Source organism: Lethenteron reissneri, chromosome 16 (assembly GCF_015708825.2).
Source record: "Lethenteron reissneri isolate LAM-NWPU_2019-01 chromosome 16, ASM1570882v1, whole genome shotgun sequence".
In the NCBI taxonomy this organism is placed as follows: domain Eukaryota; kingdom Metazoa; phylum Chordata; class Hyperoartia; order Petromyzontiformes; family Petromyzontidae; genus Lethenteron; species Lethenteron reissneri.
The window spans coordinates 5,655,903-5,671,773 of NC_083794.1; the positions used below are offsets into that span (position 1 = coordinate 5,655,903).

General features: G+C 54.7%; 1 protein-coding gene across 1 annotated transcript in view; it reads right to left on the reverse strand.

The window, feature by feature from the left end:
* Positions 1–15,871, reverse strand: part of LOC133342877 (ligand of Numb protein X 2-like) — an 87,476-nt gene that overhangs the window by 21,374 nt on the left and 50,231 nt on the right. The window contains 4 exon segments of the mRNA XM_061552236.1: positions 4,490–4,689; positions 6,123–6,224; positions 11,039–11,077; positions 11,080–11,255. Of these exon segments, the coding sequence (XP_061408220.1) occupies positions 4,490–4,689; positions 6,123–6,224; positions 11,039–11,077; positions 11,080–11,255 (517 nt within the window).

The following is a 15,871-nucleotide window of genomic DNA, read 5'->3' on the forward strand; positions in this document are numbered from 1 at the left end:
GAGAAAACTGCGTGTGTCCGGGATTGGGCAACCCCCGCCACGGTGGGTGATGTGCGTCGGTTTTTGGGGTTCGCCTCATATTACCGGAGGTTTGTTCCGAATTTCGCTACTATCGCCAGGCCTTTGCATCTCCTTACTGGGAAGGGGCACAAATTTGTGTGGGGACCGCCGGAGGAGGCGGCGTTTCGGAGCCTGCGCGACCTACTGGCTACTGCGCCGACGTTGGATTATCCGGATTTTGAACATCCCTTCATTCTGGATACTGATGCGAGTGACACCGGGATTGGGGCGGTGTTGTCCCAGTCAAAAGGTGGTGTTGAGCGTGTGGTGGCGTACGGGAGTCGGGTTTTGTCTCCCGCGGAAACTCGTTACTGCGTCACTCGCAGGGAACTTTTGGCTATTGTGTATTTTCTCCGCCAATTTCGACCGTATCTGTACGGTCGGTCGTTTATTGTCCGAACGGACCATGCGGCCTTGCAGTACGCTCTTAAGATGGACCAGCCATCCGGACAATTGGCGAGATGGCTGGACACGTTGCAAGAATTCTCCTTCCAAATTCACCATCGGAAGGGTGTGCGTCACGCTAACGCGGACGCACTGTCCAGGTTGCCGCAACAATCCCCTTGTGCGTGTGCGTCGGGGACGCATAGGTGTGGACCGGCTCAGCCCCCCCCTCAACCTGTCGCGCGGGCAGTGGATGTTCTCGAACCTCCGCTTACACCGGGACCGGTTGAAGGGGGACCGGCTGACGGGATTTTGCGTCTTCCAAGGTCTGTGTGGATTCGGGAGCAAATGTTGGACGATTCTTTGGTGTCGTTACGGAAACGAACGGAGAAGGCGGGTAAGGAAGTCGGTGCGGGTGGTAATTCGGAAACTGCTCTCCGAGATGGGTTACTGATGTGGAGGGAAGGGATACAGGAACACTGGCGTCTCGTTGTGCCTGCGTCATTGCGCTATGAGTTGATTCGATCTTTGCACTGTGACACACTTTTACACCTGGGGGTGCAGAAAACCCTATTGACGCTGCAACGAGACTATTATTGGCACGGCATGACGACGGATGTCGTCGGTCACGTTCGCGCGTGTCCCGATTGTGCCCGCCGTAAGCCGAATAAACATCCATATGTTCCGCCGATACAATCGATTAAAGTATCTCGGGTTAATGAGTTGGTGGCGTTAGATATTTTGGGACCCTTTCCGCCATCAGCTAAAGGGAATAAGTATTTACTGGTGGGGGTGGAGTACCTCTCTCGCTGGCCGATGGCCTGGCCCTTGCCTGACCAGTCAGCGGCGTCTATCACGGACGCCTTTCTATTTGGGTATGTAATGGACAAAGGGGCTCCGGAGAGGCTCCTTACGGATCAGGGACGTAACTTTTCGTCTAAATTGTTGGGGGAGGTGTGTGCGGCTCTTGGAACTAAAAAGATACGGACGTCCCCCTACCACCCGCAAACGGATGGTATGGTGGAACGGTTGAATCGGACTCTGTCCGCCATGCTGTGCCATACAGTCGGGGAAAACCAATCTGATTGGGATTTGCATATCCCTGGGGTGCTTTCGGCGTATCGCATGACGCCGCACGCGGCTACTGGATACTCGCCGTTTTTCCTTATGTACGGCCGTGAGAACGTGCCGCCGATTCATGACCAGTTGGGAACCGGTGCGAGGGGGCCTGTTAAGCCTCTTCCTGAGTATATTAAGGACAACGTTCGGCGTGTCGCTGAGGCGAGGGAAAATGCCCGCATGGCTACTGCCAAGGCTCAGGCCAGGAATGAGCGGTGTGCCCGACGTTCAAAGGGGGAGTGTCCCTGGAAAAAGGGGGACCTGGCCTGGCTTCATTGCCCACAGGTGCGGCCAGGTACATCTCCTAAATTACATCGACCTTGGCAGGGTCCGGTCCGCCTCATTGAGGTTCCCAACCCACAGTCGGCGCGTGTTCAGGTTGGTGCACGGCGTTGGTTCGTGCACACGTCCCGGTTGAAGCCATACATTGCCCCACGGCCGGATGCGTCATCTCCCCAAGTTGCCTTGCCGGGGTCTGTTGCTGCCGACTCGCCCTTGCCTGTGTCTGCTGACCTTGCGAGAGCGCCTGTCGTACCCTTCACAGACAAGCCGGCCGTGACAGCGCAGGGAGGAGGACCTTCCGCTTGTGGGACGCCGACCGGAGCCGCAGAACCCACGGGACCTGCAGCTCTTCCTATCCCTCCGCGGACGCGAGTACGGGATGTTTCTGGACGCGAGCGGGACAGTGGCGGGCCTCCAATGGCGACGGAAGAACTTGCGCCCGTCGCCCCTAAAACCCTTCCACGTTCCCGCTCGGCGGGTGGGCCGCCGACCGTCCGGGACGGCCCGGCTACCCGTACTCGCTCGAAATCCCTCACGTTTCGTTAGATTGTGTTGTGTTGTGTTATTGTTATAATGTTCTTCAATGCTTCGTGTCTTTTTGCGTGTTGGCCCTTTACACCCGCATTGCTTTTCAGGTTGCAATTCAGCCGAGGTCGGCTGGATTTTCTTTAGGGGGGAGGGTGATGTAATGCGGTTGTAAACGGCCCTTCTGAGGTGCCGTCAGGGGGGGAGGAGTTAGTTCACGTTGGGGGAGAGGGGTTGAGTATAGAAGGAGGGGAACCGGAAGAGCAGGGGGAGTGACGGGGAACCAGGAACAGAGGAAGGCCACGAAGGGCGAAGCGGGGTGTGGCGAGATCGCCACGAACACGGGGGGAGCGAGGATCGGCACCGTTGGCCAGCGGTGACCGACCCGAAGCAGCGAGGAGGCTGCAGTCAGCAGCGGGGCTGCACAGAGAGAGTGGGCAGCGGGTCTGCATACAGTGACAGCCAGAGGGTCTGCACATAGGGGTAGCAGCAAGTCTACAGGGAGGAGGTTACAGTAGATGAAGCAGAGAGTCAGAGGGGTGAGGAAGCTATAATAGCAGTGAATAGCCGGGGGCTACAAATACAGGAGTTATAACAGAGTGCCGTGTGGGTAAAGACGTGAACCTGAATAAAGACACGAAGACAGAAAGAAGTGTTCGAGTCCTTTTATTACATATATACTACACTATACACTACTATACACTACACTACTATACACTACTATACACTACACTATACACTACACTATACACTACACTACTAGACACTACACTATACACTACACAAGTATATACTACACTATACACTACTATACACTACTATACACTACACTCTTATATACTACTATACACTACTAGACACTACACTATACACTACACTAGTATATACTACACTATACACTACTATACACTACACTATACACTACACTACTATACACTACACTATACACTACACTATACACAACACTAGTATATACTACACTATACACTACTATACACTACACTACTATACACTACTATACACTACACTATACACTACACTATACACTACACTACTAGACACTACACAAGTATATACTACACTATACACTACTATACACTACACTACTAGACACTACAATACTATACATTACCATACACTACACTACTATACACTACACTACTATACACTACACTATACACAACACTACACTACACACTACTATACACTGCACTCTACTATATACTATCCACTACACTATACACTACACTACTATACACTACACTATACACAACACTACACTACACACTACTATACACTGCACTCTACTATATACTATCCACTACACTATACACTACACTACTATACACTACACTATACACAACACTACACTACACACTACTATACACTGCACTCTACTATATACTATCCACTACACTATACACTACACTACTATACACTGCACTAATATGATGTGGCACTACTTGCGCCATATTGGCACAAGACGGAGAGGCCGGTGGACAGTTACTATGTGCCCCTGGATCATGATGACGATGTTGAACAACACTTTACACTACCCTATACACTACCCTATACACTACACTACACACTATACACCATGTGCCCATGAATCGTGATGTACGTACCATACTTAGCCATCAGGGAGCACAACGAGCGGGCGCACCCACGTATGTACACACACACACACACGTATGTACACACACACACGTATGTACACGCACACACACGTATGTACACACACACACACACACGTATGTACACGCACACACACATGTATGTACACGCACACACACGTATGTACACACACACACACGTATGTACACGCACACACACACGTATGTACACACACACACACCCACGTATGTACACACACACACACATACACGTATGTACACACACACACACACGTATGTACACACACACACATACACGTATGTACACACACACACACACGTATGTGCACACACACACACCCACGTATGTACACACACACACATACACGTATGTACACACACACACACGACGACGATGACGACGATGAACCAGTGTGTCTCTGGGGGTGTGTGTCTCTGGGGGTGTGTGTCTCTGGGGGTGTGTGTCTCTGGGGGTGTGCGCGTGCCTTGAGGATGCGGTCTCCTGGCAGCAGGCGAGCGTCGCGGCTGGCGAGGCCGGGCCGCAGCACCTGCTGCACCACGATGCTGTCGAGCGGCGTGTCGCTGCCGCCCACCACCATGACGCCCAGCTCCTCGTACGGGTCGGCACGGCGCAGCTCCAGCGTCGACACGGCACCCTCACGTACCGGAGAGCCCGGGGACAGCTCTACCCCACGTCAGCATCACGTGGTGGTGGTGGTGAGGGGTAGAGAAGGTGTCAGCATCACGTGGTGGTGGTGGTGGTGAGGGGTAGAGAAGGTGTCAGCATCACGTGGTGGTGGTGGTGAGGGGTAGAGAAGGTGTCAGCATCACGTGGTGAGGGTGGTGAGGGGTAGAGAAGGTGTCAGCATCACGTGGTGAGGGTGGTGAGGGGTAGAGAAGGTGTCAGCATCACGTGGTGGTGGTGGTGGTGGTGAGGGGTAGAGAAGGTGTCAGCATCACGTGGTGGTGGTGGTGGTGAGGGGTAGAGAAGGTGACAGCATCACGTGGTGGTGGTGGTGGTGGTGAGGGGTAGAGAAGGTGACAGCATCACGTGGTGGTGGTGGTGGTGAGGGGTAGAGAAGGTGACAGCATCACGTGGTGGTGGTGGTGGTGAGGGGTAGAGAAGGTGACAGCATCACGTGGTGGTGGTGGTGAGGGGTAGAGAATGCGTCAGCACGAGGTGGTGAGGGGTAGAGAAGGTGTCGACACGGCGTGGCAGCGGCTAAGTTGTGGTGGCAGCGGCTACAGTGGTGGTGATTGTAGTGGTGGCTGTGGTGAGGGTGGCGACGGTGTTGGCGGATATTGATGGTGGTCGTGGCCAGGGCCGGATTAAGATTGTGTATGCCCCGGGGCTGCAGGTAGTGTGAGCCCCCCCCCCCCCCCCAGTAATATTTTCAAAAGGAAAACAAAGTTAAAGAAAAATAAAATGTATTGTTACAACGCTAACAATAACAAATAAAATTCAGCATTCACAAACGAAATCACTTTTCACTTCAATCTCTGGAGGCCGCTCCAGCTGGTGGAGGCCCCTGGGCTTGCAGCCCCTAAAGCCCCCACGCCTTAAACCTGCCCTGGTGGTGGCGGTGGTGGTGGCGGTGGTGGCGGTGGTGGTGCTGGAGTTGGTGGTGGTTGCGGTGGAGTTGGTGGTGGTGGCGGTTGTGGCAGTGGTGGAGTTGGTGGTGGCAGCAGTAGTGGTTGTGGTGGAGGTGGCGGTGGTGGTGCTGGAGTTGGTGGTGGTTGCGGTGGAGTGGGTGGTGGTTGCGGTGGAGTTGGTGGTTGTTGCGGTGGCGGTGAAGTTCATGGCAGTGGTGAAGTTGGTGGTGGCATCGGTGGTGGTGGTGGCGGTGGTGGCGGTGGTGGTAATGGCGGCGGTGGTGGTAATGGCGGCGGTGGTGGTAGTGGCGGAATTGGTGGTGGTGGTAATGGCGGTGGTGGCGGTAATGGCGGTGGTGGCGGTTGTGGCGGTATTGGCGGAGGTGGTAGTGGCGGAATTGGTGGTGGCGGTATTGGCGGTGGTGGTATCGGCGGTGGTGGTGGTATTGGCGGTGGTGGTATTTGCGGTGGCGGTGGTGGTAATTGTGGTGGTAATGGCGGTGGTGGTGGTGGTGAGTCCGTTACCGGAGCCGGACGATTCCCCGCCGGAGGAGCTGTCGCTGCGCGAGGGGGGGGCGCTGTCCCTGCTGGAGCCTCTCGTCCGCCGGCCCACATCTCCATCGCCGACTGGGGCGACACACGGCCCAGCACGGCACAGTCAAGCCAGCCGCACTACGTCTCGCAACACCAGCAGTGTCACTACAGCCCCACCTACAGTGTGACTACAGCCTCACCTACAGCGTCACTACAGCCTCAGCTACAGCGTGACTACAGCCCCACCTACAGCATCACTACAGCCTCACCTACAGCGTGACTACAGCCTCACCTACAGCGTGACTACAGCCTCACCTACAGCGTGACTACAGCCTCACCTACAGCGTCACTACAGCCTCACCTACAGCATGACTACAGCCTCACCTACAGCGTCACTACAGCCCCACCTACAGCGTGACTACAGCCTCACCTACAGTGTGACTACAGCCTCACCTACAGCGTGACTACAGCCCCACCTACAGCGTGACTACAGCCTCACCTACAGCGTGACTACAGCCTCACCTACAGCGTGACTACAGCCCCACCTACAGCGTGACTACAGCCCCACCTACAGCGTGACTACAGCCTCACCTACAGCGTGACTACAGCCTCACCTACAGCGTGACTACAGCCTCACCTACAGCGTGACTACAGCCCCACCTACAGCGTGACTACAGCCCCACCTACAGTGTGACTACAGCCTCACCTACAGTGTGACTACAGCCTCACCTACAGTGTGACTACAGCCTCACCTACAGCGTGACTACAGCCCCACCTACAGTGTGACTACAGCCTCACCTACAGCGTCACTACAGCCCCACCTACAGCGTGACTACAGCCCCACCTACAGCGTGACTACAGCCCCACCTACAGTGTGACTACAGCCCCACCTACAGCGTCACTACAGCCTCACCTACAGCGTCACTACAGCCTCACCTACAGCGTGACTACAGCCCCACCTACAGCGTGACTACAGCCCCACCTACAGCGTGACTACAGCCTCACCTACAGCGTGACTACAGCCCCACCTACAGCGTCACTACAGCCCCACCTACAGCGTGACTACAGCCTCACCTACAGCGTCACTACAGCCCCACCTACAGCGTGACTACAGCCTCACCTACAGCGTCACTACAGCCTCACCTACAGCGTCACTACAGCCCCACCTACAGCGTGACTACAGCCCCACCTACAGCGTGACTACAGCCCCACCTACAGTGTGACTACAGCCTCACCTACAGCGTGACTACAGCCCCACCTACAGCGTGACTACAGCCTCACCTACAGTGTGACTACAGCCTCACCTACAGCGTCACTACAGCCTCACCTACAGCGTCACTACAGCCTCACCTACAGCATGACTACAGCCTCACCTACAGCGTCACTACAGCCTCACCTACAGCATGACTACAGCCTCACCTACTGCGTAACTACAGCCCCACCTACAGCGTGACTACAGCCTCACCTACAGCGTGACTACAGCCTCACCTACAGCGTGACTACAGCCTCACCTACAGCATCACTACAGCCTCACCTACAGCGTGACTACAGCCTCACCTACAGCGTGACTACAGCCTCACCTACAGCGTGACTACAGCCTCACCTACAGCGTCACTACAGCCCCACCTACAGCGTGACTACAGCCCCACCTACAGCGTGACTACAGCCCCACCTACAGCGTCACTACAGCCTCACCAGCAGCGTGACTACAGCCTCAACTACAGCGTGACTACAGCCTCAACTACAGCGTGACTACAGCCTCACCAACAGCGTGACTACAGCCTCACCTACAGCGTGACTACAGCCTCACCTACAGCGTGACTACAGCCTCACCTACAGCGTGACTACAGCCTCACCTACAGCGTGACTACAGCCCCACCTACAGCATCACTACAGCCTCACCAACAGCATGACTACAGCCTCAACTACAGCGTGACTACAGCCTCACCTACAGCGTGACTACAGCCTCACCTACAGCGTGACTACAGCCTCAACTACAGCGTGACTACAGCCTCACATACAGCGTGACTACAGCCTCACCAACAGCGTGACTACAGCCCCACCTACAGCGTGACTACAGCCTCAACTACAGCGTGACTACAGCCTCACCTACAGCGTCACTACAGCCTCACCTACAGCGTGACTACAGCCTCACCAACAGCGTCACTACAGCCTCACCTACAGCGTGACTACAGCCCCATCAGCAGCGTGACTACAGCCTCACCAACAGCGTCACTACAGCCCCACCTACAGCGTGACTACAGCCTCACCAAGAGCGTGGGCTAGTGAGTGAGTGAGTGAACACGCGAGTGAGCGAGCGATAGAGTGAGCTAAGATGCGAGTGAGTGAATAAGCCAGTGAGCGAGTGAGTGAGTGAGTGAACACGCGAGCGAGCGAGCGAACACGCAAGTGAGCGAGTGAGTGAGCAAGCGAGTGAGTTAGTGTGTGAGTGAGCAAGCCAGTGAGTGAGTGAGTGAACACACGAGTGAGTGAGCAAGTGAGTGAGCGAGTGAACACATGAGTGAGTGAGTGAGTGAACACGCGAGTGAGTGAGCGAGTGAACACATGAGTGAGCGAGCGAGCGAACACGCAAGTGAGCGAGTGAGTGAGCAAGCGAGTGAGTTAGTGTGTGAGTGAGCAAGCCAGTGAGTGAGTGAGTGAACACACGAGTGAGTGAGCAAGTGAGTGAGCGAGCGAGTGAGTGAGCGAGTGAACACATGAGTGAGTGAGTGAGTGAACACGCAAGTGAGCGAGCGAATGAGCGAGTGAACACACGAGTGAGTGAGTGAGCTAGTGAGTGAGTGAGTGAGCGAGTGAGTGAGTGAACACGTGAATGAGTCAGTGAGCCTCACCTACAGCGTGACTACAGCCTCACCTACAGCGTCACTACAGCCTCACCTACAGCGTGACTACAGCCTCACCTACTGCGTGACTACAGCCCCACCTACAGCGTGACTACAGCCTCACCTACAGCGTGACTACAGCCTCACCTACAGCGTGACTACAGCCTCACCTACAGCGTGACTACAGCCTCACCTACAGCGTGACTACAGCCTCACCTACAGCGTCACTACAGCCTCACCTACAGCGTGACTACAGCCTCACCTACTGCGTGACTACAGCCTCACCTACAGCGTCACTACAGCCCCACCTACAGCATCACTACAACCTCACCTACAGCGTGACTACAGCCCCACCTACAGCATCACTACAACCTCACCTACAGCGTGACTACAGCCTCACCTACAGCGTGACTACAGCCTCACCTACAGCGTGACTACAGCCTCACCTACTGCGTGACTACAGCCTCACCTACAGCATCACTACAGCCCCACCTACAGCATCACTACAGCCTCACCTACAGCGTGACTACAGCCCCACCTACAGCGTCACTACAGCCTCACCAACAGCATGACTACAGCCTCACCTACAGCGTGACTACAGCCTCACCTACAGCATGACTACAGCCCCACCTACAGCGTGACTACAGCCCCACCTACAGCGTGACTACAGCCCCACCTACAGCGTGACTACAGCCACACCTACAGCATGACTACAGCCTCACCAACAGCGTGACTACAGCCCCACCTACAGCGTGACTACAGCCTCACCTACAGCATGACTACAGCCTCACCTACAGCGTGACTACAGCCCCATCAGCAGCGTGACTACAGCCTCACCAACAGCGTCACTACAGCCCCACCTACAGCGTGACTACAGCCTCACCAAGAGCGTGGGCTAGTGAGTGAGTGAGTGAACACGCGAGTGAGCGAGCGATAGAGTGAGCTAAGATGCGAGTGAGTGAATAAGCCAGTGAGCGAGTGAGTGAGTGAGTGAACACGCGAGCGAGCGAGCGAACACGCAAGTGAGCGAGTGAGTGAGCAAGCGAGTGAGTTAGTGTGTGAGTGAGCAAGCCAGTGAGTGAGTGAGTGAACACACGAGTGAGTGAGCAAGTGAGTGAGCGAGTGAACACATGAGTGAGTGAGTGAGTGAACACGCGAGTGAGTGAGCGAGTGAACACATGAGTGAGCGAGCGAGCGAACACGCAAGTGAGCGAGTGAGTGAGCAAGCGAGTGAGTTAGTGTGTGAGTGAGCAAGCCAGTGAGTGAGTGAGTGAACACACGAGTGAGTGAGCAAGTGAGTGAGCGAGCGAGTGAGTGAGCGAGTGAACACATGAGTGAGTGAGTGAGTGAACACGCAAGTGAGCGAGCGAATGAGCGAGTGAACACACGAGTGAGTGAGTGAGCTAGTGAGTGAGTGAGTGAGCGAGTGAGTGAGTGAACACGTGAATGAGTCAGTGAGCGAGTGAGTGAGTAAGTGAGTGAGTGAGCTAACACATGAGTGAGTGAACACGTGAGTTAGTGAGTGAGTGAGTGAGCGAGCGAGTTAGCGAGCGAGTTAGTGAGTGAGTGAGCGAGTGAGTGAGTGAGCGAGCGAGTTGGCGAGTGAGTGAGTGAGCGAACACATGAGTGAGTGAACACGCGAGTTAGTGAGTGAGTGAGCGAGCGAGTTAGCGAGTGAGTGAGTGAGCGAGCGAGTGAGTGAACACACGAGTGAGTGAGCGAGCGAGTTAGCGAGTGAGTGAGTGAGCGAGCGAGTGAACACACGAGTGAGTGAGCGAGCGAGTGAGTGAGCGAGTGAGCGAGCGAGTGAGTGAACACACGAGTGAGTGAGTGAGCGAGCGAGTTAGCGAGTGAGTAAGCGAGCGAGTGAGCGAGTGAACACACGAGTGAGTGAGCGAGCGAGTGAGTGAGCGAGTGAGCGAGCGAGTGAGTGAACACACGAGTGAGCGAGCGAGCGAGTGAGTAAGCGAGCGAGTGAGCGAGTGAGCGAGCGAGTGAGTGAATACACGAGTGAGTGAGCGAGCGAGTTAGCGAGTGAGCGAGCGAGCGGGAGCAGGAACCGACTGTCGAGTTCCTCCTCGGAGCTGAGCTGGAACCCGGGTTGACGAGTCCCGGCTCGTCGGAGAGCAGCGCGATGGCCTCCACGGAGCACACGCCGGCGTTGAGCAGCGCGAGCGCGTGCTGCGCCGAGCTGTCCGCGCCGTGGCCACCGCCCCCCCAGGCCGCCGCCGCCTTGCGCCGCTTCTCCTCCGCCTCGCGGAACGCCGCCGTGCCGGGGCACCTGGCACAGACGATGGCCGCCCGGCCCCGGTGAGCGAGCGCCCGGCACGGCAACGGCACGCGGCAACGGCGGTGCCACGTGCCGCTTGCAGCACGGACCCGCGAGCGGTGAATCTATTTAGACTCAAATTTTTTTTTTTTTTCACCAGCTAAGGCCCACTGAGCTGTACGGCTCAACGAAGTGGCTCGTCGTCGTGTGGGAATTTTTAGCAGATGTCGATTCTAAACGTGGAGGGGAAAACCAGGGGACCCGGAGAAAAATCCACGGGAACACTGGCAGAGAGAGAGAGACGCAAACTACAAATATATACGGCAGGAGTCAGGGTCGGGATGGAAGCTACAAGACCTCCTGCACACCGCGGAGCAGATCCACAATTCGGGGTCGCGGTTGAACTCACGAATCGGTGAGATTTGTCGCCTCGCGTGTCGCATTGTTTGCGATTCACTACTCCGGATAATTATCAATGTCCGTTTTGTCTGCTCGATTGACACGTAATCTGCGGGATGGTTGAGGCTGCACGTCGCCAAATGCCGATGTCCTAGGGCATCGACATAGCAAGCGCCCACTAAGGCAGCAGCAGCGCAAGTGAGACGCTGGTGGTGGTGCTACTGTAATTCCGTGAGGAGAAGGAAACAAACTCGCAACTTTTTTTTCATTTCAGGGGAAAATAAAATGGCAAACGGCGAGAAATGTGAACAAAAGCGGTGGGGGAGAGATGTACGCTTAGAATTGAACCGGGGCAGTAAGAGGAACGCACGCATCGGACAATTTAAGCAATATAAAGGCATCGCGTTGAGCGTCAACGGCCGAGGCAGACGACGTAACGGAATGTGCCGTGCCCGAGGTGACCCCGAGGTGACCCCGAGAAATCGGACCACGAGGTCACGTGACGACTTGCGCAAGCCGTCATCCAGTAGCGGATAGATCACAGCTAATGACGACGATGACGATGATGACGATGATAAATGTGGCTCTCAAAGAGAGCGGTGGGGTTTACGGCTGAGATTCAGAGGCCGGTGAATATCCGGCTTAGAGGCGACACTTCGCCCCCCGCCCCCCCCCCTGCCCCCCGCTCGCCTGAACCCGCGAGAACCGGGAAAGCGCGACACGGCTCGCGATGCTGAGGCTGAGCAAACGTTCTTGCCAGAGCCGTACGTCCTGAGATGACCTCAGTGCCGTCGTCACCATCGTCCTCACCGTCACCATCACCGTCGTCACCACCGTCATCATCGTCACCATCGTCGTCACCATCGTCATCATCGTCACCATCATCGTCACCATCATCGTCATCATCATCGTCACCATCGTCACCATCGTCGTCATCATCGTCACCATCATCGTCACCACCATCGTCACCATCACCATCGTCATCATCATCATCATCGTCACCATCGTCACCATCGTCACCACCGTCACCGTCATCACCATCGTCACCATCGTCATCATCGTCACCACCATCACCACCGTCACCATCGTCATCATCATCATCGTCACCACCGTCACCACCATCACCACCGTCATCATCGTCACCATCGTCACCATCGTCACCATCGTCGTCATCGTCATCATCGTCACCACCGTCACCATCGTCATCATCATCATCGTCACCACCGTCACCACCATCACCACCATCATCATCGTCACCATCGTCACCATCGTCGTCATCGTCATCATCGTCATCATCGTCACCATCGTCGCCATCGTCATCATCGTCGTCGTCACCACCGTCACCACCGTCATCACCGTCATCACCGTCACCACCGTCACCACCGTCGTTCAAGCAGCCGCACAGTCTCCAGCACTGGCTACTGCCGAATCTCGTTGTGTTTTGGACGTAAAGTTAACGAGCACTCCTGCCGCGTGGCAGTTTGCGCGCTGCGCGACATAAACCCGGTGGCCCGAGTTCAAGTCCTGGCCATGGGTGACGCGCCGCAAGCGGGCGAGCGGTAAAAACAACCCATCTCGGAAGAACACTGGAGAACGCTGTGACATCTGTTCAAATTAGAAAATGCCGGAGGCTGTGCAGAGGCACTCGATGTAATGTGTAAGGGAGCATTTTTATTAACGTGCAATCAATTTGTATATCTCATTGTGAAGGGCATATCTAGAGTCACTGCACTGTGAACCCGGCGACTCGAGTTCCATTCTCGACCAGTGGCGAGTAATATCAGCGACGAACGAAATCTGCACTGGTCGTAGATCCACCTGCCCCCCACTCGCCGATCCCCGCGGTCTAGCGTGGTGAAGTATGGTCAAACAAGCTGCACTGTTGACATCACGTGGGGTGGGGGACCGCCTTCATCCAGCAGTGGATCGACAAATGGCAGCAAACTACTTACCACTCGATAAGTTGGATGGAAACAAGCCGCAACGCTCTACGTGACAAACCTCCCCGTCACATTCCACAACCTCCCTTGTAAACGAAACTAATTGTTTTCAACGGTGAGCTTCCTGGTTTTGATTAAGATAATGAACTCTACGGCACGAGACACACACACACATGCATGTGTGTGTGTGTAGCGGTTAGCGCGCTGCGCTATGAACCTGGCGACCCGGGTTCGATTCCCGCTCACGGCTAACACCAGTGACGATTATCTGAACCGGTACTGGGCCTCCCCTAGGTCGACTCAGCCTTAAATGAGTACCTGGTGCGGTGTGTAAACATCGCCACTGGGGAGACAAAGGCGGTCGGGCGTGGTGCTGGCCACCCACCCCCTCGTGTACCGTTCCGGCCTTCATAGGTGCTCGCTAACAGCACTTGCCCCTACAGTCTGTTAAGGCTACACGGGGGATCTTTGTGTCTCGTGCCACAGAGCGGTAGTGTAGTGATTAGTGCGCTGCGCTACGAACCCCGCGGCCCCAGTTGGATTCCTGCTCACGGCCAACACCAGTGATGATTAGAACCTGTCCTGAGCCTCCCCTCGGTCGACTCAGCCTTAATTGAGCACCTGGTGCGATGTGTAAAAACATTGCCATAGGGAGACAAAGGCGGCCAACCAAACCCTCATGTGCCGTTCCGGCCTTCAGATGTGCTCGCTAACAGCACTTGCCCCAACAGTCTGTGAAGGCTGTACGGGGAACCTTTATCTCTTTTTGGCACCTTTACCAATTAATTCCTAAACGTGACATCGGCATCGGGACAATGGCAACGACGAATCCCTTCGGAAATCTCGGGGGGCCGCGTGACCCCCCCCCCACTCCGCAGCGATGGCAAAGAGCGGCACGAGACACTGCCCAGGGGACTCCTTACAGAATGGAAACTAAGTGACCCTTAGTTTCCATTGCCCAGTCGGGGGGGGTCTTTGCGTGCCCATGCACTCCACTGCTGCGAGATTGTGGCACGACCAACAAACCGGTATCCTTCATTCCCAAGAGCCGGAAATGAGACGAATTAACCGCAGAAGTAAATACATCGAAGCGGAGCGCGATGGAGTTGTACGGCGGTCAGCGCGCTGCGCTACCGGCAAAGACCCAATTCCCGCTCAGGAACAAACACCACCAGTGGCGATTATCTGAACCGGTCCTGGGTCTCCCCTAGGTCGACTCAGCCTCAAATGAGGACCTGGCGCGGTGTGTAAACATCGCCACTGGGGAGACAAAGGCGGCCGGGCGTGGAGCTGGCCACCCACCCCCTTTGTGTGCAGTGCCGGCCTTCATAGGTGCTAGGTAACAGCACTTGCCCCTACAGTCTGTTAAGGCTATACGGGGTATATTTGTATTCTTTGGGTCTTTCGGTAAAGCCACATAGATAGAAAAATAATCAAATAAATAAAATAATAAAAATATCACGACGTTTCGATCGCAACACAAGCAATCGTCATCAGGTGAAAACTATCGCGGGAGAGCTGCTGAGGCAGGAGAAATACATGGCGTGAGCGCTGCTAAGGCGCAGGGAGTTATAAAGGTTTGAGATGGGTGTAGCCCAAGGGTGAGTGGGTGGGACTAGAGATGAAATTTGCATGTAAATGTAAGCTCGGGAGAAATCGTGACAAACGAAGCTGTGGGGGTGGCCATTGTATTGTGAGAGACTAGCATGCAACACGCCTGGCTGTGATGTTACCTAGTAAAAAATTAACCCGTAAAAACTAAGTTTTTCACTATAAATCCTTTATATGCGTGACATCGGTTTTATTTTATTATTCATTTCTGTTTTTCTTGAGTAAGAGTTTCATTTGTATCACATTGGTATTTTAAATTAAATATGAATTTTTTTTTTCCTAAAAAGTGGAAAATTTTGGAAAAAAAATTTCACGAAAATAAATTGTCACGCACAACGAGTCTGTGTGCAAAATGTCAGCTCGATTGGATCACGGGAAGTGGGTTAAAAAACGACCGAAAGATTTGCACGGTCGTAAGCGCGCAAGCGCGCAAGCAAGTGAACTTAATATAAAGGATTTAAAAATAAAAAAAATTGTTCTAGTTTTTTGTTTATAGGTGGCGGAAGCCTGGATTTAAACCCAGGATGTCAGTGGCATAACCTCAGCCCTCTGAGCCACCCCGGGGTCACCTCCCAGGGCGCCGATTTTTACTGCCATGAAAACAGCAATTACCTCCCACCTCGAAGAAGGCACATCGGTCGATGCGAAAGCACAGCCAAAATTAATTACGGATGTATG